The sequence below is a fragment of the Porites lutea genome, chromosome 4 (assembly GCF_958299795.1).
Source record: "Porites lutea chromosome 4, jaPorLute2.1, whole genome shotgun sequence".
NCBI classification, from domain to species: Eukaryota; Metazoa; Cnidaria; class Anthozoa; order Scleractinia; family Poritidae; genus Porites; species Porites lutea.
This window is the reverse complement of record NC_133204.1, coordinates 46,075,672-46,098,075: the sequence shown is the minus strand read 5'-3', so window position 1 is coordinate 46,098,075 and position 22,404 is coordinate 46,075,672. Positions and strand designations below refer to the sequence as shown.

The 22,404-nt window shown below is 40.2% G+C and overlaps 2 protein-coding genes across 2 annotated transcripts; both read right to left on the bottom strand.

Annotated features, from left to right (window-relative positions):
- Window positions 1–6,656: 6,656 nt before the first annotated feature.
- On the bottom strand, window positions 6,657–7,707 carry LOC140935908 (lipid transferase CIDEB-like). The gene is made up of 2 exons (XM_073385484.1): window positions 7,423–7,707; window positions 6,657–6,956 (listed from the first exon to the last, which is right to left on the bottom strand). The coding sequence occupies exons 1-2, from the start codon at window positions 7,505–7,507 to the stop codon at window positions 6,679–6,681; spliced, it is 363 nt and encodes a 120-aa protein (XP_073241585.1). The 5' UTR covers window positions 7,508–7,707; the 3' UTR covers window positions 6,657–6,678.
- Window positions 7,708–12,886: 5,179 nt separating this feature from the next.
- Window positions 12,887–16,156, bottom strand: LOC140933811 (uncharacterized). Its single transcript, XM_073383469.1, has one exon. It carries the CDS (start codon window positions 16,059–16,061, stop codon window positions 14,526–14,528), a length of 1,536 nt encoding a protein of 511 aa, XP_073239570.1. The 5' UTR covers window positions 16,062–16,156; the 3' UTR covers window positions 12,887–14,525.
- Window positions 16,157–22,404: the final 6,248 nt, after the last annotated feature.

Here is a 22,404-nt window from a genome sequence, read left to right as displayed (position 1 = left end):
AGCAGAGTTCTGTTCTGTCTCTCAACATGTCCGTTGGCCTGCGGCCACAGCGGTGGGGAAGTTAAGTGTTCGATTCCGTGGTCAGAGAGAAACTTCTCAAACTCCGCAGAGCAAAACTGAGGACCATTGTCAGACTTGAGTGTAAATGGAAATCCATATCTGGAGAATATCTGTGTCAGTACATCCACCACTCTCTTAGCTGCTGTTGAGCACATGATTGCTACCTCGTAGAATCTACTGTAATAGTCTACGACTACGAGCAAACTTTCTCCAGTGGGAAGGGGGCCCATCAGGTCTATGGCTATGTCTTGCCAGGGTCCAATAGGCGGCTTCACTCTCTTCATGGGCTCAGGAACCTGGAATTCACCTACGACTTGGCAACCATGACAAGACTTACACACCTGCTCTGCGTCTGAGTCAATCTTTGGCCACCAAACCTTTGTCCTTAAACGTGCCTTCATTTTTACGATGCCCTGATGTCCCTCGTGGGCAAGACGCAAGACTTCTCCCCGAAAAGCCTTCGGAACAACAATTCTTGTACCTCGCAAAACAAGTTTGCCTAACACACACAATTCATCCTTGACACACACATAAGCTGTCATCCTACACTGAGACCAGTCCCCACTTAAAATGTACTGTCTCAGGCTAGCAATTTCTGGGTCACTATCAGAAACCAATTCGACTTGTTTGGCTGTCAGGGCAACAGGTAAGCTTTCCTCAGCAACTGCCTTGACAAAGTCAAATTCCTCCCCACTTGCGTCTTTAGGGTTACATTGATTGAGTCTTGAGAGAGAGTCTGCGATATTCGCTTTGCCAGGCCGATAAACAACTCTGTAGTCATACCCCTGCAACCTCAGAACCCAACGTTCGATACGTGCTGATGGTTTTGAAAGCCTGCCAAAAATACACTCGAGTGGCTTGTGATCAGTTTCAAGTTCAAATTTGCGCCCGTATACATAAATGTTGAACCTCTCACAAGCCCATACTAGGGCAAGGGCCTCTTTCTCGGTCTGGCTGTATCTCCGCTCCACTTCAGTGAGGTTTCTGGACGCGTACGAGATTGCTCGCCACTCGCCGTCTTGAAGTTGAGTCAGCACTGCACCTAAACCCTGTGGACCTGCATCGGCAATAATACGTGTGTTACAGTCTCCTCTGAAATATGCAAGCGTAGTGGCCTGTGCAACTAGCTGTTTCAACTTCTGGAATGACCTTTCCTGTGCTTCACCCCAGATGAAAGGCTCATTCTTCCTCAGGAGGCTCCTGAGTGGTTCTGCTTCTTGTGCGAAGTTGGGAAGAAACTTTGCAGAATACTGTACAAGCTGAACAAATGATCTGACCTGTGAAGCATCTTGTGGAGGGCTTGCGTTCAAGATGGCAGCTACTTTCTCTTCACTGGGCGCAACACCTTGTCTGCTCAGATCATGACCGAAGAATGTAAGCTTGGGAAGACGAAACTGGCATTTGTCCCCATTCAAGGTTAGTCCTTTCTCCTTCAATCGGGTCAGTACAGCATGCAAATTCCTGTCGTGTTCCTTTATGCCACAACCATGCACAATCAAATCATCTGCCAAATTAGCCACTCCCTCGCAACCATGCAAAACATCCGCCACAATTTTCTGGTACTTTTCAGGCGCCGATGTTACCCCGAACATCAAACGTTTGTACCTGTACAACCCACGGTGTTTCACAAACGTCGTGATCTCGCGCGATTTTTCATCCAATTCCACCTGGTGAAAGCCCCACTTGAGATCGAGCTTTGAGAAGACAGTTGAGCCATTAAGGTCGTACAATACTTCCTCAATTGTAGGGATTGGGTGTCGTTCCCTCTCTATTGCTGAATTCGCCCTGCGCATGTCCATGCAAATCCGAATGTCACCGTCTGTCTTCGGGACAACAACCAGCGGCGACACCCACTCAGTTGGGTTGTGTGACACCTCCTCGATGATGTCTTTGGCTAACAACTCATCCAACTTCTTGTCAACCTTGGCTCTTAACCCAAATGGCAGTCTCCGTACGGGCTGTGCAACCGGCGTGACATCGTCTCTTACATGTAATTTCAGCTGAAAATCCTTCAGCTTTCCAACCCCCGTAAAAACCTCTCTATACTTCTCACGGATGTCCGCATCACTTCCTTCAACAGTTAATGAACACACATCTGGACCGACCCTTAACACGCCCAACTTCTCAGCAGTGTTCTTTCCCAGTATAGATCTTCCTGGACCTTTAACCACTGTGAATTCGTCCACACAACTGTTGCCACTGATCTCGCACACAATCTCAGACACAAATGTCCCAATCACCTCAATAGGATCTTTCTGTCCATAAGCAAACAACTTTTTGCTTGATTTCTTGGACTCACACTGAACACTCTTCTTCTTCAAAACTTCCCAGGTTGCTTGATCAATCACATTGCACGACGCTCCAGAATCAATAAGTACCCCTGGTAACGTCACTCCTCCAACCTTCAAATCAACTTCACTACCACTTGTAGGCTGACTGACTCCAACTGTAAATGCATAATAATCTTGTTGTCCAGTGGCTGAATCCTCTGATAGTTGATAGGCTCTACCCCGTGTATTATTCCTTCCCTCGTCATCCCTTGTAAGACGTTTGCGTTCCTTTGTTTTGCAACAGACTGCAAAATGTCCAATCTCGCCACATGCATTACATTTCTTGCTACGGGCAGGACAATTCGGGTCACGTGCCATATGGTCAGTGTAATTACAGCGAAAACAGCCTCTTACTTTTGTCTCCTGAGAACCACCCGACAGTTTACCAGACTTATTTCCTCTGTTTCTACCCTGCGCTGTCCCTTTTCCTTTTCCTTTGCTGTGAGGTTTGCCGGAAACAGCATTCACCTGACCGGATGACTGATCCAGAGCCTTGACCTGCATGTTCACTGCTTCCTGCACACGAGCCAAATCTTGTAAATCCTTCAGAGTAGCATTTGTTTTCTCCAGGAACTTACGGCGAAGTCTGGGGTCCCTGCATCTCTCAATAAGCTGATCCCTTATTGCCTCATCTACATTTTCAAACTCGCAGAAGATCGCTTTCTGCCTCAACCGACAAACAAACTGATCCACCGACTCTCCTGACGCCTGCTCCATTTGCCTAAACTGATGTCTTTCGAATGGAACGTTCAACTGCGGTGCAAAATAGTTATCCAACAATGCCATACTCTCAGCGAACGGCTTGATTTCCGTACCGGTCAATAACGTGTAATAAAGCTCCTGAAAATTCAACCCTCCAGTATGCAACAGCAATGCGGTTTTCTGTTCATCTTTCGTAATCCCTTTTGCCACCAAATACAGATTGAACGAGCGTTTCCACAACTTCCAGCGAACTGCAAGGGTGTTCGGATCTTCCTTTGGATTGAAGGTAGGAAGGCTGGCCACATCAAGTAGAGGAACAAACGTCGCGGTTGGCGAAGCTTGTGAACTTGAAGCTGTACTCGAAGTGGTTCCACTGTCGTCCGTCATCTTCCTGACAAAATACGAGGACTTTCCGCACAAATGACTTCCAAAACATCCACTACCTCACAAAACGAATTGAATCCTCGTCGCCAATGTAACAATGACAACCGGATGGCCGTGTAATAAACCCAGATTTAACTTTAAAATGAACTACACTTTATTCGGCCGCCATGACACCCGGAAAGCATGGCCCACATCCATGATATCCATGATCCTTTGCACGTTTACAGTAACCGAGAACTTCCGCTAACACAACTTCCGGTAGACAATAATATCGATACATTACACAAATAAAGCGAAAAATAATGAGCATTTAACTGGTAAGCGGTGCGCAAACCGGTATTAAAGGTCGCCGGTAGAAAACGTACTTGTACCGTGCCTTAAAGCTTTCTCATAAGGTTATTTATGGTACTACGAATGTCGTAAGACTTGAATACTAGGCAAATGTACTTTAAAAACAGGAACGATAAACAAACACCCTGAATATGACGAGTTTTATTAACATCATGCAAGTAAGCTAGATTAAAATATTCGTATAGATTAAGACTTTTCTGTTTACAATTATTTACAATAAATAACTTAGCTCTGTTGTGTCGTTATGGGATTTCTTTTCGCAATTGTTTTTATGCATTAAATGCATTGATCTTCCACGAGTTAAATTTTTTCCATAATGGGTATATGTGTGATGATGATGGTAGCCGTGTGATCCACTCTGCAGGTGTTTCCCTCTTCTGTTGGTCTTCGGACAGTATGTATGTTGTGATAGTCATCTACCATCATAAGGATGGCATGCTCCTGTTCAAGTGTCTTCTTGATGGCATTGTTTACTACATTTAATCGTTCTTTGCCAATGTTGGCACGGTATCTACTTAGAACTTTGCTTGGACAACTTGTGCCCAAAAGACGCTGGATTTCAATACCAGTCTGCGAAAGATTGCAAAACTGCAAAAATAACCCATTGTCTTGTAAAAAATTGCACTTTTGCGACAAACCAAAACATAGTTGATACAAAATAGCAACTGTGCGCTTCCGGTTTAACAAAATGCGGTCTGCAGAATGGCGGGAAGAAGTCGTGGAGGCCAAAACAAAATTGAAAAGATTCTCAGCACCATGAAGGGAACAGAACTTAAAAAATTCTGCTGGCTCATAAATGGGAGGGTGCTTGTTTTTTTTAGCAGTGGCGTAGGAGGGCCTCTTCAAGATTTTTAACCTCTTCGTTGAACTTTTCACCTAAAAAAATGGAAAATAAGCTTATATAAAAAAAGCCTGAGGCAAGGGACAGAGTTCTCATCAAAAAGGACATTCATATTATTAAATGCAACAGTCTTAAATTAACACATTCTTTTCTTTTTATAAGAGTGTTTTTTTTTCTGACCCAGGCTGAATATTCTTATTTTTCTGCCGATTTTAGGCTGAAAATATTGTTGTATTATTCTTAAATTGTAGCCTCTAGAAATTATGCACATGTACTGGGGTATAAATTGCAGGTAATGGCAATGGCACGTTGTGTTTCTTCCTGGTGGCTAGCTTTGCCGTCAAGAGCAAGAAATAACTTCACAGTCAATTAACAGATTTTCAACACACAAAATTATATCCTTTTCAGCCTTGGGTTTATTCTTATCATATTCTTAATATTTTGCAAATTTCAGCCTCCATATTCTTAGAAAATATATTCTTATAGAAAAAAAAAGTGTAGTTTCTGGTACTGTTTTGTTTTGGTTTTCTTCTGACTACATACAATCTGCGAGAAAATTTATAAACCTACCAGTAACCTTGAGAAACACATCATTCTGACGTGACGCTTGTAAAAGCGTTGGCGCCGGCTCCGGCAATGTAGGCACTTCGTCCAGCTCTTTTTCTGTTAGTATTTAATAAGAGCCATCAGTTTACTCGACATTAAAGAACGAAGAATCAGAAAATCCTTCGGTAAGTTCGTAACTAGATGTAAATTGAAGGTAAAAAGGTTAAGTTCTTACATTGAGCTTATCTTACCTCCAGAAGTTGAAGTTTGGACAACGGCCACATCCGTGACAGACACTTCAGGACATGACTCCTCGGCGACGGATAGACCCTTTTTCATTTTGTTGTAACATTTTTTACAGAGAGAATTTTCCCCCACCCCAACAAGTTTACTCTTCGAGCGGGTGGAGGCACAATTCTTGCAATTACTACGAAACATGAGCTAGTTATGCACCTATCAATGTTAAGCCCGAGGGGGGGGACCCCGGGCATATGTGGGGCATTTGACTTTTGAGAAGATTTTTTGGTCAAAGTCCCCACCGTGGGGCCCCAAAACTGGGTCAAATAAGATCAAATATCCCCACCTTAGGGGCCAGCCTGATCATCACGGCCCAGGTTCATGATGTTGTTTCCATTAGTGTACTGCAGCTTATCGAAGCCGGCATACAATGCAGAACTCCAATGAGCATCGGGATTGTATTTTAGCGTGAACCCCTTTCTAGCACGTCTCTGTACGACTTGTGCCAACCCTTTGTATCTAGCAGCAGACTTGCGACGTTTATTCCGGGCAACACACAACTGCACAACACTTCCATAACTAAAAGAAGATTTGTATTTGGCTTGCAGATGTTCCTGAATTCTTTTAAACGTAACTTTCCTCCCAACACACTTGTTGCCATCAAATGTCAACACACCGGTTCGCCTCCAAGCATCGGCACCCACACCACACTTTTGAACGTATTGTTCAATTGTTTCGCCAATGTCAGGGTGTTCCCTTTGTATTCTCCCAACTTTCTTGCTTTTCCTTCTTCTTAAATAACGCCTTTCTGCAACACGCTTTTTAACTTCCCTTGTTGCTTTTCTTCGGATCACTGCCCTCTTTTTCTTGATAATATCCAGTCCAGCTTCATCAAGAGGATCACGTACACGTTGCCACTCTTCAGCGCAATCAGAATCGGAATCTGACACTATCATACCATCAGCGATTTCACTCTCCATTTCTTGGCGCCTTTTCTCCTCAAGGTATACCTGCCGGGACTGTTCTATAATGCGCTCATCATTTTCACTGAGGTCAAGGAAGGGCAATTGCCCTGCAAAGTCGAGTAGCACTTGTTCAAGAACATGTTCTGCGGCATTTGGCATCAACACCTCTAATGCACAGACGAACTCCAACCACCACTTCATGTTTATATTTTTTTAATTTATGAAAAATGACCATTTGGGGGGTAAAGGTTTTTAATGAATGTCATACCTCTTCTGTTGGTTTCCGTAGTTTTAAAGTGCCACCGAAATTATCAAGACGCATACATCCATCTGTGGTCGATGTTCTCTCTGTGTTCCTTCTTCCTTTTTTTTCTTCCATGTTTTGTGAAACACTTGCTTGTGAAATAGGAGCCCAAGATTCGTCTTCTTTTAAGACCATCAGAACTGTGTTCTTGTCAAGAGCCTTCACAACGTCATCCTCATCAACCACACTCCCATCCTCTTCCAAAACAATGCTGTCTCCGTTTAACTTTTCCTTGCCTGTTAGTTTATAAAGACAAAACGAATTGACCATTATATTTTGGTTTATAAAGATGCACAACATATTTGTTAAATTTTTTTTTCCACAAAAAAATATGCTACAGAATCTGTATAACACACACAAGTGTTTTAATCCACTGCAATATGCTCCTAATAACATCCATTTTATTACCATAGAGTGCACAAGGATAAGTCATATTCTCACACTAGACTACACATCAAGCTTAGAAATTGTATAAACTACAGTATCAAATTTTAGATTTATATGTACAAAAAAGCAAAAGGGGAAATGTCAATCAACAATATAGGCACAAACGTAATCATATATCTTTTATATCAAAAAAATAGTGAGTAGTGCTTTGTTTAAAAACAGTAAGCTTATGCAGTATTTATTATAAAGTTCGTTTTAATATTAAAAACTCAACACTGTAGTACAAGAGTTGTATTAAATATCTGCTTCACGTACCTTTCTTTTTTAAATCAACCATTGACTCCGCTACAATGCTGTAGCGGAGTGTTCTGCACGCGCTGCAGATTTTTAAAAGAGGCATTGTCCTAGTCAATGGATAGAAAACATTAGAATGTATGAATGAATTCCAAGCCTTGATTCTCTGACGGAAAGCGAGACATTATCAAAAATCCACACAATCCCCACAGAGTAAGGTGTTCCATCAATTTATATTGACAACCAGTAGTGAGAAGCAGTGTTTTTGTTTACAGAAACGAGTGCTTACCTCAAAAACAGCCGTGCTTTCCAGCCAGCGCTCCAGTGAATTCCAAGATGGCCGGCACAGACATGACTAGCTACCAGTACTCCTCGCAAAAAAAAAGCAAACGTCCCCACCCTGGGGCCCTGATTCTAAGTCAAACTCCCGAGGGTGGGGAAGGCAAAAGAGGTCAAATGCCCCACATATGCCCGGGGTCCCCCCCCCTCGGGCTTAACATTGATAGGTGCATTACGGACAAAACATTGCTCGTTCCCTCTTGCTCGCAAAAGCGAAGAACTGTGCCAAAAAAGGTCTTCCCGCCTTCAAAGCACCCACTGCTAGTTTCTTTCGCGCCATTCCGAGAGTTGAAGGCGGCTGCACATCTGCTAACTAGAACAAGTGATCAAGCAAAGAAAAGTAGAAACCTTCCCTTCGGCGGCCATGTTTGTTTACGAGATTTCTGTCGCGCGCAAAGAACAAGAGTCTGGATACCAGAGTCCGAATTGACCAATCAGACAAAAGTCTCCTTTGTTGGCTAGAGGCATCGTAAACTGAAAGCTGTTGACAGAAAAGTTACTGTAATGTTATTGTATTAAATTCAATGTTTTGGTTTAAATTATATCTGTGTACAGATTCTGTAATATCGTTTTTTCGGGGAAGATTTTACGCTCGGTGCGCTAAAAACTCACCGTTATACCGGGAATATCGTTATATCGAAGATCGTTATATCGGGGTTCTGTCCCATACATTTTACTGTAACTTTTGCCGGGACATAGCATATTTATCGTTATACCGGGGATATTGTTATATCGAGGATCGTTGTATCGGGATTCCTCTGTACAAGGGTTTAGTAGACCCAAAAAACAAGCCGTTCGGCAACCTGCTACCTTTCGAGGTGCAAGTAATCATTATGTTCTGGACCCAATGTTTCATGACAAATGACAGAAGGACAAAAATTAATGAAGAATTAACCCGCCTTCCCAGTTGCCATCGCACAGCTATTCCAATGTCCGTGGCATTTTCGTTTTCAAGCGGCTACAAACGTTTTTCTTCTGCTATGGAAAACAAACCTTATCCTCGCTTTTACGGTTGTCCTCACTGTTTCAGAAGGAACACAACAAGCGCGGTAAGTGTGTTCATCTATTTCCCTTCAGTTTTATTTCATGCTTACCGCTAAGATCTTGTCTTTTTCTTGTAGATTGATATGATTGTCGCTATGGGAAACGAGGATAAACTATATGATGCAAATTTTTTTTTTTTTCATGCTTACCACTAAGATTTTTTTTTTCTTGTAGATTGATATGATTGTCGCTACGGGAAACGAAGATAAAACTATATGATGCAAGATTGGCCCATATTTTGCAGTTGTTTAGACAGGCTCATCCAGAGATACAGCTCTGTGAATTACCAGTACACGGCAAGAGACAAAATCAGATGGTTGAGGATAGTTTGGACTTTTTGTTAGACAATTTACACGACAGATATTCTCGTTTACCAGCTACCCTTTCCTTTATTTTGTAATTTTGCGATTGATATTTTTAAACATGAAATTTTGCGTTTGATATTTTTACACATTACATATTTTTATTCATTTCATTGCATATTGCGTCATATGTTTTACTGGCTACTCTCACGTGTCTCTCCTTCTTATTTCCGACTCTTTCCGACCCCTTCCATTGATCACCCGAGCCTCGTTTTAGCTTCTTTTGGTTTTCTATATGGTGGCTAAACTCTTTCATTGGTTAATTTCGATTCCCCAGCGACTTTTTTAGTCTCGATTGGTTTAGCCTATTCCCTTGCGTTTTTCACACAACTAGCATTTCCATAGAGCAAATGGCAAGACACGCTCTGTTGTGCTGTTTTTGCTAACGAAGCAATGAAATACAAGGGCTTAGTAGACCCAAAAAACAAGCCGTTCGGCAACCTGCTACCTTTTGAGGTGCAAGTAATCATTATGTTCTGGACCCAATGCTTCATGACAAATGACAGAAGGACAAAAATGGGTGAAGAACTAATCCGCCTTCCCTGTTGCCTTCGAACAGGTATTCCAATGTTCGTGGCATTTTCGTTTTCAAGCAGCTACAAACGTTTTTCTATGGAAAACAAACCTTATCCTCGCTTTTACAGTTGTCCTCACTGTCACTGTACCAATATCCAGTTTATGGAACGCAAGGAAGTCCAGTCATTCTCGATTTATTAGTAAATGGATCTCTTCTTGACTGGCTGATCGACTTTTATTCGACTATCTCTCCAGACTTTTCTCTGACTTTATAATACTTGTAATTTGATTAAACAAATTTATTCACAATGTTTTTTGTTACTGCGCAGGGGACACTTCTTCTCCTACATGTGTGAGTTGACTCAACCGATTACACATATAAGTTCGCTTCCTCCTTCAGTATAATAACTACTCAAGTGTCTCTCCTTCTTGCCTCATGACATCATCCCTCATTAACATAATTTCGACCCCCTTCCGAAGGGACCCGAGCCCTCTTCGAAGGCTTCCGACCACACCCGGGCCTTGTTCTAAGATATTTCCGATTTCCCCCAACAATAGATCGAAATATCCTCTACACCAATCAGAAGGCTCGAAAGACAATAGTGTATGTTCGCGTGACGTCACAAAAATTCCGAAAACGAGGCGCCGCCATCTTGGAGGAGTAATGTTCTATTTATAATGGCGGCAACTGAAGCGTGTCCTTCTGAGAGCGAGACAAATTCCAAGTTTATTCTGTCTGCCTATGGCGAGTCATTACAGGGCAACATAAGGAGAAGATATGTGGAGAAAATAGCGGCCATTGGTATCGACCCTTTCCTTATTCCGCAAGAAAACTGTACTCCGGAATGTCTTCCTCCAGTCGAGTCGTGCGATCTTCTGTCATATCTAGTGCTCGATACGAGTTTTTATACAAAGGAGCAGTTTAAAAATTTCAAAAGTCTCCTTGCGTACAACCATATGGTGTCCGGCTTTATTACAAGTGTTCTTGGACAAACATTGCGAGATAAATACGTGGTTCTCGCAAAAGTGAGACATTCCCAACGTATGAATGATCCGCACGTGCCATTGTGGATAATATCAACCAAAGAAGGAACTGTTCTTTCAGCTCACTGTGCTGGGTGTATGGCCGGGCTGGGAGAATGCTGTTACTAGAGACTTTCTGGAGAATTTGCATATTACCAGAAATATTGGGAAGATGGTATACCCGAAAGATGGATTTAAAAGCCCAGCTTTCCCCAGAAGAAGTCACAAAACCTGGTGACTGTTACTGCAGGGAAACAACTAGTGAAGCACCAATAACATGTGCCAACCACACATGCAAAATATCCAAATTTCATCCATCCTGTTTGGGTATCAAGAATGTAACAGTTCCAAAAATGTGGTACTGCCCTCATTGTAGAAAGTTGCCCCAATTTACCAGGGCAAAAAGCAAGAAATTGCCTGAAATGAAGGATCAATTCCTAAGTGAGGCAACAAAACTTGCAACTATCTGCACATGTCAAAAAAAAGCACAGACAAATGATAAACTGCTGAAATGTCATAATGAACAGTGCTCAAATGGTAAATTTTTTCATCTGTCCTGCATGTCTTACAAACGTTATCCAAGCAATGCAAGAACAACCTGGCTTTGCTATAACTGCAAGATTACAGCACCTAAAAGTAGACCATCAACACCAGCTCAAGGGAATTCTGATTTGGTAGGAGAACCAGCTGGAACACCCGATAGTGTAATGTCAGCCCCTATTATTAATGATTCAAGCTCCCAAAGTGATAATGATTTGAAGGCAGATTCACCTGCAACACCAATCAACATCAGTGCAAACACCCCACAGGATAGTGATGTGGAAGGAGAATCATCCCCAAATCCTGACCCAGATGTTTTGTTTGTCAAAGAAACTGTCAATACAAATGTTAATAAGACGGGTTCACTAGGGAATCTGACTGAAAGAGAATTTGCATTGATAGAGGATACACATGGCTGGTTAGACTGTTCTATAATCCACCAGGCACAAATCTACCTCAAACAGTTAAATCCGAACATTGAAGGATTTCAAAGGCCAACACTTGGTCCAATAAGAGCCTTTGACATTATCAGTGGTGAATTCATACAGATTTTGAACACTGGAGGTAACCACTGGGTATGTTTAAGTTCCATTGGTTGCTCCAGTGGCCATGTTAATTTATATGACAGTTTTTTTCATGATGTTGTCTGTGACGACATTGAGGAACAGGCAAGAAGTCTACTCGGACAGGACTTCAGGGGAATTAATGTTGTCCCTATTCAGCAGCAACTAAATGGATCTGACTGTGGGATATTTGCTACGAGCCTTGTTTTTATGCAAGACCCCTTGAGTATTCAATTTGATATCCCGAAAATGCGTCCTCACCTTTCAAGATGTTTGAGGTCCAGTAGAATGGAACTTTTTCCAGCCGTTGATCTTTAATAATGGACATTTTCCCAACTGGTAACCTTTTAAGCCCTAACAGCGCGTAGCAAATAAGTTCTCCTGACCTTACATTATCACTGCCTAATGAAACGTACAGGTCAGGAGAATGAATAAAAGGACCATCTAAGATAAAATGTGTCAATGTTTAACTGAACAGTACCATAAGAAATGCACTGTATGGCAGAACTTGATATGGGGTTTAAAAGGTCACATTCTTCATTGCACACAGTTATATAAAATTATGTAAATACCCTTGTTGTTATGATACGCTGTAAGTGACCATTGCCACATCTTGTACTTGTTTATTGGGAAAAATCCCATAGATGAGGGACAGTGATTGCCAGGTAGTACCCATAAAGATTAAATCCCAGTAGAGAACTAATTTTAAGGTAGAATGAAAGGACCCAGTTATCTTGAGAGGCATTTTTTCATTCTGTACTAAAGGGATGTGTGGAATAAGGCCCCAGTTGCAAATGACTCCTGATATTACTACATGTACTAAATTCTCCCTTTGATAATTGAGCATAAACAAGACAAATTGGAAGGAGAATCTAGCAGTTCATCAGGAGGCACTTGAGGCATAATTCCAAAGAGCTAGAAATATTGTTGTAATTATTTTACTGCCTCTCCAACCCAGTGTTAGATATTAAAGGAGGATCACACTATCCATTCAATAATATTTTTATAGTTGATCAATTTTATTACCCTTATCCATGGATAAAAATATCATTTACTGCTAAGGCTCACCATATTTTCTACAGGATCAGGAAATTTGATGGAAACAGTGTCAAGTATCTGTGTGGGAGGCTAATATGAACCTTGCAATATATATATTTGTATGAAAGAAAGCTGCATTATTAAAATTATACAATAAAAAACTATTTACAAAGGAAAGCTAACATATAAAAAAACCAAATACATGGTCAAAACGTCTCTATAGCAGACACCAACTTGTTGGTCAAAAATATCAAGACAAAACAACCTTAGCTAGCAAAAACATAGTTTTGGTTTTCAAAGCCGACACTCTTCGCTACTAGTGGGCTGTAACATATAGCCTAGTAGTAGCTCAACCAATCAGAACGTAGCATTGATAATCGACCACTAGCTGGATTTTACTAAATTGAAATACACTGTCAAACTCTTTCAACTAAGCACTAGAACCCAAATAAGTGCTGCACTGGGTACTAGATTCTCAATCCCACAAGCACTGCTCTTAGAAACCAAAACAAATTTTTTGTTTTAGTAAGCTTGACTTCAATTGCTATTAATTAATATTACTTAATTAATTTCTGGGCCAACTGCATAATTTTTTTTTTAACCAAATGTTTTACCATACTGATCAAAACTTATTTGAATAAAAAAATGTTTGTGAACCTGCTGAAGCTTGTGACAAGGGTGAATCATTACCATGTAAGAAATGTTTACATTTTCTCAATAATCCTTATTTTTTTCAACCATTAAGTCGTGAGTTTACAGTCAAGGTTGGTCACCTGGGCCGGGTTGTTCGAAGCTGCGTTAAGATAACCCAGGGTTAGTGCGAAATTTGAATGCAGACATTAAAGCTTAAAAAGTAAATTCAGTTTAATTCTTTTTGTCAACAAGTTGATGATTGGATACTCTTGAAAATAACAGAGAAAATTATCTGAGAAAATCCTTTTGAACAAAAGAAAAAGAAACCGGGGTTAGAATTTAACCCGGGGTTAGTGCTAACTGGCGTTCGAACAACCGGGCCCTGAAACTCATCTTGCTTGAATGGATTTGCAGCTGACTCCCTATAGAGCTGCAGTGTTTTTAATCACCCTCTTTTCATGCATATTACTTTTCAGGCTTAAGTAACAACAACTACCGTATTTCTTCACCTATAAGCCGAGCGATTTTTTCAGTTTTCGACCCAAAATTTTGGGAGATTTTTCACGGAGAACGGGGTTCGGCTTGTAGCCGAGGGTTTTACATTTTAAAAATATACAGTTGCTGAATAACTTTACCCCCCCCCCCCCCCCCGGCTTGTAGTCAAGTTAGCAATGAAGCAGCAGTACTAAAACACAACAAAAATAACTTCTGAATATTGGTTATTCACTTTTATGAAATTGGTGGCTCCTAAAGGAGCCGTTTGACGGATATGTAAACCCAATAGTTTACTCGCCATCCGTTTCGTTTTCGCTGTCTGTCTCGAACTCGTTCTCTTCTATGTCTTCATTGTCTACTTCTGGGGTTTCCTCAGAGTAGACCACGTCGTCCTCTGTTCCGTCCAAGGCATTGGAAATACCGCAGGTCTTGAAGGATTTGACAACCACACTTTTAACAAGCTTGCTACACTTCTTGGCTATGTATTTAGGTGTACCGTAAATGGACTGGGGCTCAGGCAAGATGTATGGCTAATTCAGACAACTTGACGAGTTATTACCCATTAAAGAAATCAATCAAAACTCACAATAGGAGGACAGAGGTTAACAAGGGCAGCACAAACTCGAATTATCTTGTCAATCAGTGGGGCTTTGCTCTTGTCCTCACATGCTAAGTAGTCAGCTGACAGAGTACTTTGTAAGATTGTGTACTTTTGTCTCAGAATTCCAATAACTCTCTCCACATGAATTCTGACATTGGCGATTTTACGTGTCTTTTCTACATCAACTGGATCCAGCTGTTGTTTGCCCCTGGTAAATGCAGGGACGTTCAGTTCTGCCTGGTGAAACCACACCTGCTCGTGGACAGTGAAACCTCTGTCTGCAAGGACAAGATCCCTAGGAAGTAAATTTTTTAAAAAGCCACAGTTCTCTGTAAGAAATTTGTCTGATGTGCGCCCCCCCCAGGCCTCACTAACAAATGATATTGTTCCTTGTGGTGTTATCCCAATCAACACTTTCGCAGTGTTATGGTGTTTGTAGTTCGAAAAGGTCTGTGCTCTTGCTAAAAGATTGGATGGCCTATCAATAAATATCTCGAAACAGTCAATGATCACACTTGTCTTTAGACCAAAAGAGTCAATGAAACATTTCGGCATTGTTCTTTGAAGCTGTTCCCGACTTGGCCAGGAAATTAAAGGAGATAAACGAACATCCATGACAGTTAACCAGGTAACAATAATACGAGAAACAACAGTTCTAGAAACATCAAAACGATAAGCAAGATCTTGGTGTGGGACGGCCAGTCGTAGTTTTATCAACACCAGAACAAACTCCTGAAATTTACTCAATGACAGGGAGCGTCTGTTGACATGTGGAGATACAAGGGAGAATGTTTTCATTAAAACTTCCCACGAGGGTAATCCAGTGTAAAAGCGAACTTTACCGTCATCTCCCTCAAAAAATTCCTGTTCAAATACGGTGGATTTTTCTGGCATCCAAGGTTTAGGCGTTCGAAACATGTAATCACACTGCTCGGTTTGCGTTGACCGTGATTGCGTGAGTTCGCTTGGCTCAGTTTGCGTGGCCATGTTGTTCCCCTCTTCCTCCTCCTCTGGAACCTCTGCCAAATCTTCTTCATCTTGAACCGCGAAAGAAATATCCCTGATTCTATCGCCATGGGCTTCTGATTCATCTTCCCTTGCCTTTTTTTCTTTCACAGCCTGAACCTGTTCTTCACGCTCCCTCTCGCGTTTACGTCTTTCTCTTACTCTCTGGGCTCTTTCCTGTTGTTTCTCTTGTTGGTCTGAACTCTTTAACTTGCTGTGGCCCAAATGCAAGCTAGGCACCCAGTCTAGATTGAATTTATCCCAGAGGGAAGCTGCTTTTCCAGAGTGAAAATGAATTCCACAAACACGGTCGTTCTCAAGCTTGCTTTCTGTTAAGTCATCACGACTTATGGCCGCTAACCATCTAGTTCGCCGTTCATTCGACAAAATTTCCGTCTGCTCGCCTTGACTAGTAATAACTTTAGGCACCCTACAAAAACTAAGGTCTGGACGTCTCTTTTTATCGTTGGAACATCCAACGATTAGACAAAACGAAGGCATCGCTACAAGACGCGAGGAGTCGCGTGACAGATTTCACTCCTCCAATATGGCGGAACCAACTTTTCACCTACGTCATAGTCATGTGACCGCACAGACACTATAGACCTCCTATCGAAAACGATGGGGACCCAACAGACTACGGATTGCTGCTCGAATAGCCCGCCAATTCCCACGAATAGCCCGCCAATCCAAAATCTCTGTACACATCCTTCATTCAGGAAAAGACCAAGTAACAATGGGCATGACTCGCTTTTATTAAATAACAAAGTCAGTATACCAACTTGCATAGCAAATTGTGAAAAATGAGGTCAGTTAACCAGTTTATTGTCTGTTGAAATATCATTTTCTTCTAATTATGGGACATAATTTTTTAAACCCATTGCTAATAATGTTTTTTTTTTCATAAAGGGTGATCTCAGAAAATGTGTTTTGACAGAAAACACTACAATGTTTGTTTAAAGGACAACATTTAACTTTAAGAAAAAATTCTTCTTTTTCATCTATCTGTATGTATTCAAGAGTGGGTGTTTGATACTGCCATGATGTTCTGCGACTCCTAAGTGCAAATTGTGAAATGCAACAGAACACTAGGTGTGTCGCCCGTGTTTCTGTGAGTAAGAAATTCATGGCATTATTAATTCACCTGCTAACGTAGCTAAGTCATCTTAAGTGAGTAGGTTTTTGATAAGGCCATGATGTTCCTAAGTGCAAATTGTGAAATGCAACAGAACACTAGGTGTGTCGCCCGTGTTTCTGTGAGTAAGAAATTCATGGCATTATTAATTCACCTGCTAACGTAGCTAAGTCATCTTAAGTGAGTAGGTTTTTGATAAGGCCATGATGTTCCTAAGTGCAAATTGTGAAATGCAACAGAACACTAGGTGTGTCGCCCGTGTTTCTGTGAGTTAGAAATTTATGGCATTATTAATTCACCTGCAAACTTTTCTAATAGTCATCTTAGGTGAGTAGGTCTTTGATTATGCCATAATGTTCTGCGACTCCTAAGTGCAAATTGTGAAATGCAACAGAACACTAGGTGTATCGCTCGTGTTTCTGTGAGTTAGAAATTCATGGCATTTTTAATTCACCTGCAAACGTTTCTAATAGTCATGTTAAGTGAGTGGGTCTTTGATGTTAAGTATTGGACCCTGACCAATGGTTGTATAATACGTAGTAACGATTGTCAATCTTCGAATCTGCGTGACATGGGTTTGCCCTTATAGCCCACGACATGTCGTCGTTTGTATCAGTCATTCTTAGCTAGCAGAATCGCCTTTGTATTTTGCTGTCGTGAAAAATACCTTCTAAAAAGCTAAGCAAACACTCTTCCCCCTAGAGTAGTATAGGGCGCACCGAATTATCCCCTTTTTTGAGCAGGAATCTCATTAGCGTGAGTAGGAATACATTAACGCCGATGACGTCATAGGCTATTGTCCTCATCTCATGAATAAAATGCGGTGGATTTAATTAGGTTTACTGGTTTGACCGGTTTGTCAGGTTCTATTTTTAGCCTGGTTGATATAACTGGTTTATTTTTGTTTTATGACATCACCTATTGTCTTGAACTCATGAATAAAATGCGGTGGAATAAATTAGCGTCTATGTCGTAATACTCTATTGTCTTGTACTCATGAATAAAATGAAGGGGAATAAATTAGTATCTTTGTCGTAATAACCTATTGTATTGAACTCATGAATAAAATGCGGTGGAATAAATTATCGTCGATGACGCAAGAGTCTTTTGTCTTTATTCATAGTGCGGTGGATTTAATTAACGTGTTCTATATTTAGAATGCTGGTAAAACCCGTTTGATAGGTTTATTTTAGATCGATGATGTCATAGTTTATTGTTCTTGAGCTTATAAAAGCTCGCTTTCTTCCAAGCACATCATTCGCAAGTTGTGAGTTTGAGTAATTATCATGGATTTTAACTCGTTTGTCACCAACATTGAGCTTGACTCGACCAGTAAGCCTCAATTAACGGTAGATGAAGTTGAGAAAATTGAACGAAAGCGAGTAGCCAATATTATTGGTCATGTGTTCCAGTTAACATACGCTGCAATATTTGACTCTCTCATTCAAGAAGAGAAAGTTAGACGTTGCAATGGCTGTGATATTCATCACCCGAGTCAAAGAGAACACTCTTGTCTTATGATGGATAGTCAAGATGGATGGTTCTACTACCACGATGACGTTAGAGAGAAGATCGACCTAAATCAGGTTCTAAAAACAGCCGAAAGTGTATGCGGTGCACTCGGTTTCAAGTTGGGGAAGTCATGGAAAGCGTACGTGACTGAGCTGCCAAAGTTGCGTTGGACCAATATATATCTTACTTCCCTTGAACTGGATAGTGTTGGTGAGATTGTTCAATCTAGAGAGCAACAAGAGCGTATTCTGTATGCTCTTTACTACGGCCCCTGTGGACTGAAATGTAAAGATGTCAAGGCTACGGAAGCTCGCGAAGAGGTTAAGAACATTGACCCGATAGAAATAAAATGTCCTGAAAATGTTGTCAGAAAAGAAGAACTAATGGACCTTGATTACGTAGTGAATGAAATTCAAAATAAATTTTATGTTTGAAGTAATAAAGTGTGTTCATGAAAGGATTTAAAGTTAGTGAGTGTTTGTCTTTATTCAAGTTAACATGGGCTTAGCTCTCTCTATGCATCGATTTGATTTTTACCGGTACCGCCTTCTAGCCAGAAATGTAGCTATTTTGTCAGGTGAAATAGACTAACTTAGAGAGAAATTCTGTGAACTACCAGGAACTATGCTTGACAAGTTAAAATCTCTCCATTCAGAAGTATTTTCCGTGAAAGTAAACTGGGGACGATTGTTGGTATTTCTACGATTCGCTAATCAGCTCGGATGAACCGAGGAAGAATGGGAACTATTATTTCAATTTCTCATACCCACTCTCACTCGGATACAAGAGTAATTCATGTAGGTAATAATTATTCACTTAGCATCATGTGGTGGCGTAGAAATGGCTACGTGATCACTGTTGTATGGGTTTAAGTTAAACTTACACCGTTGTACTCAAACTTATATTGATTTGTACTCAATTTACAGGTCAATAGCACCTTTTTTCTTTTGCTTAACGCAGTTACCTTTGTTAAGTGTTAGTCTTTGTTGGTCACCAAATTTGAGAATAATTATGCAGATCACTTTTGGCGGAATTTTATCATTATCAAGTTACTCTCACAAAACGCGTACAGAACTCGTTGATCATTGCCTTAAACACCAGTTGATGGCCCTAAAGGAGCCTTCTGTTTCTCCTACAATTGGTTGAATTTGCTTTAAGTGTTAAAAACGCTCATGAAACAGTTGAATTGGATAAATTTGAATACATCATGTTTTGGCGGACTAAATTGGCGCCTTTTTATAAAGCGCGTTTCCAGGTTCATAAAACGTGTACAGAACTCGTTGATCATTGCTTTCATGATATTTGGTGGCTCCTAATGGAGCCGTTTTTGATTTGACGTTAACTTACTTCTCCAGAAGTAAGTCTATCCCATTCATGAGGAGTGAGATGGTTTCTTCTTGCTCGGCAACTCTTTTGCGGAGTTTTAGCTCCCTGGAATGTTTGATAAGGTTGTCGGGCACTCTCGCCATGAAGTTTTGGTCTAATTGGACCTCCATCGTCTTTAGTCTCACTCCCTCTCTAATCTTCGGTAACGGTGTTTCATCAACTAAAGAGTTGTTGGGAAGAGAAAGATCTCTCTCAACCTCACCGAGCGCTCTTTCGATCCAAAGTTCTGTTTGTTGATCGAGATCCATGGTCAAACTGAGCACAATTTCAATTAATTAAGGTTATATTCATAAATATTCTTTTGATAAATTTAGCACGACCAATTGCAATACAGCAAGGGTTAAAATAACCAATCTATGACTCTTTCGCAATATTCCTTTTCCCACCGAAAAATTATTCCATGCATTCATTAAAAGGTATATTACGCAATATTCTTCTCACCTTCAAATCTAAAACTAAATGTTAAAGCTACAAAGGGACTAACCCTTCACAAAACTCAACTGAGTTAAGGGTTTATTTTTAACAAACATGACCATCAAACTTAAGCCTACGAAACGAGAAACGCAAGTTTTCCGATTGTCATTTTTGCTGTTAATAATTTCTTAGGATAGATAATATTAAATATGTGATTGTACAGAACTCACAAAACAAACATTGAAAATGTCTCTCCTGTTAGCATACATCACCTTTCTGGGTATTTTGGTTTGTGTGGATGGGAATGAATGCGTCATAGCTAAGTGTCACTTTGACCACGTTACCGAAACCATCGATTGTTCAAGGCTGACTTTGCATTCCGTGTTGTATTCATCTCATACTGGTAAATACATTTATACACAGTTACTCCTGCGCCATAACCAGTTAACGCATTTCAACATATCTCTACTCATGGTATATTTACCAAAGATTGAAGTGATTGATTTACGCGACAACACTGTACTGCTATTTGAAGATTTAGCCAACCAAAGAGCACCTAGTGGATTGACTATTATTTGTAACTGTCAAAAGGCTCCACTCAACACAACACTCAGAACATCGACAGTGCAGTTAACTGGACAAGTGTCGAGAAACGATAGATCTTCGATCAAATCAACAGTCATTAACAGTCCAACAAGTAAACACGTTGCGTTAATAGTACACAAAGGGAATTCGTCAACTGCAGTTCTGTATATTTACTGCCTAATGTCTGCTATTTTTATTTTTCCAACTACGATTTTCATATTTCAAGCAATCACACACTACCGCCAACGTAGACAGAACAACAGGAATTTGCCACCCATATCGCTTCAGTTATCCCCATTGAATGAGGTTGATTCAGATGAAGAGAACTTGATTTTTGTGCGAGAAACCAGCTCAGTATAATGGGATTTGGACTTTCGAATCACAAACTCGATTCAAACACGTTTTTTTTTTCTGTATTGTTATTGTTTTGTTATTGTAAGTGAGTAATTACTTTAAAACATTTATAGCAGTATTTACAAGGACTCTCTTTAGATGCTATAACGTTTAACCAACAAGTAGCGAGATTTCGCTAAGGTTATTGTCGAAAGTTCCTTCTAATATAGGGAAAAAATTACAAAACTCCGTTCATGTTTGCTGTTCATGTTAAAAGCGCTTAAATCCCGTGGGTTTTAAGTATTGAGTAATGAGGTTATGATAATGTTAGTAGTGAAAAAAAACACAGAAACCATATTGCCTCTTTAACACGGTTTCAAATGAAATAAATAAACTGTTTATGTGTTCTCGCTTGGTTCCAGACGCTCGCGTTTATGAATTCCAAGTCTGCGAAAAATTAGATGCGAACAAATACAATATGTTTGTCGACAAATTATTATCCAATTAATTCCCCCGACGCAAAGTTCAATGTTAAAATTAAGCAAACCATCATCAATACAAGCTAGTACATGAACGATGAATTTATTTTCGATTCAAAAACATTTAAACTTCTAACTTAACTTCCAGAAAAAAAATATTTATTACTTATTCGCTCTCACCAGAAGCCGATTTCTCGACTCGAGGCACGTGAAGATTATTTTGACAGTAAATGAGTTAACATTTGATAAGTAAAGCAGACAATTGTTTTAGAAGGAGTAGTGTATGAAATCAATTAAACTGAGTTAAATTTAAACACCGCTTTTGTTCGTGTGCAAAGAAGGATTATAGTTTTCAGAGTAAACTTTGACATTTATCATTTACTAAATAAAACCAAAGAAAACCAGACAGCAATTATATCTCAATTTGTCTTTTTGTGGAGACGCTTTTGAAAGCTACTCAGCGTGTCATCTAATCTAGGTTATGTTTACAACAGGTCGGCGGTGTGTAGCAGACTGGAACGTGACGCAATCGATGATTGATGAGTTGTTTTGAGAGTGAGTCGGAGATTGGGCACAAGTTCGGTTGTAGCGGCGCGGACGTTATTTTCACTAAATTTGTAGTTTTATTCACATACTGTTTTGGTAAAACCTTTATTAACCATTCAAACGCAAATTGATTTTATTTTTTTAAGATAAGATTTATTTTAATTTCCGAATCGTTCTTCTACGACTGATGATTTAGAAAAGATCTATTGTGATATCAAATGTTTCCTTTCATCGATATGAAACTGCACAAGACAAGACAACTTTATTTTTTTGCACCCTAAATTAAATTAAATTTACAGTCAAAGAATAATAAAAATAAAATGAAGTGCATGGCTGCCCAAAATAACCACCATTGGCTAATGAGATTGGGCAGCCATCCTTAGTGTTTAATTACAATAATTTTTAAAGGGCCAGGTAGTTAAGACTTATTAGGATAAACAAATACAACAACACA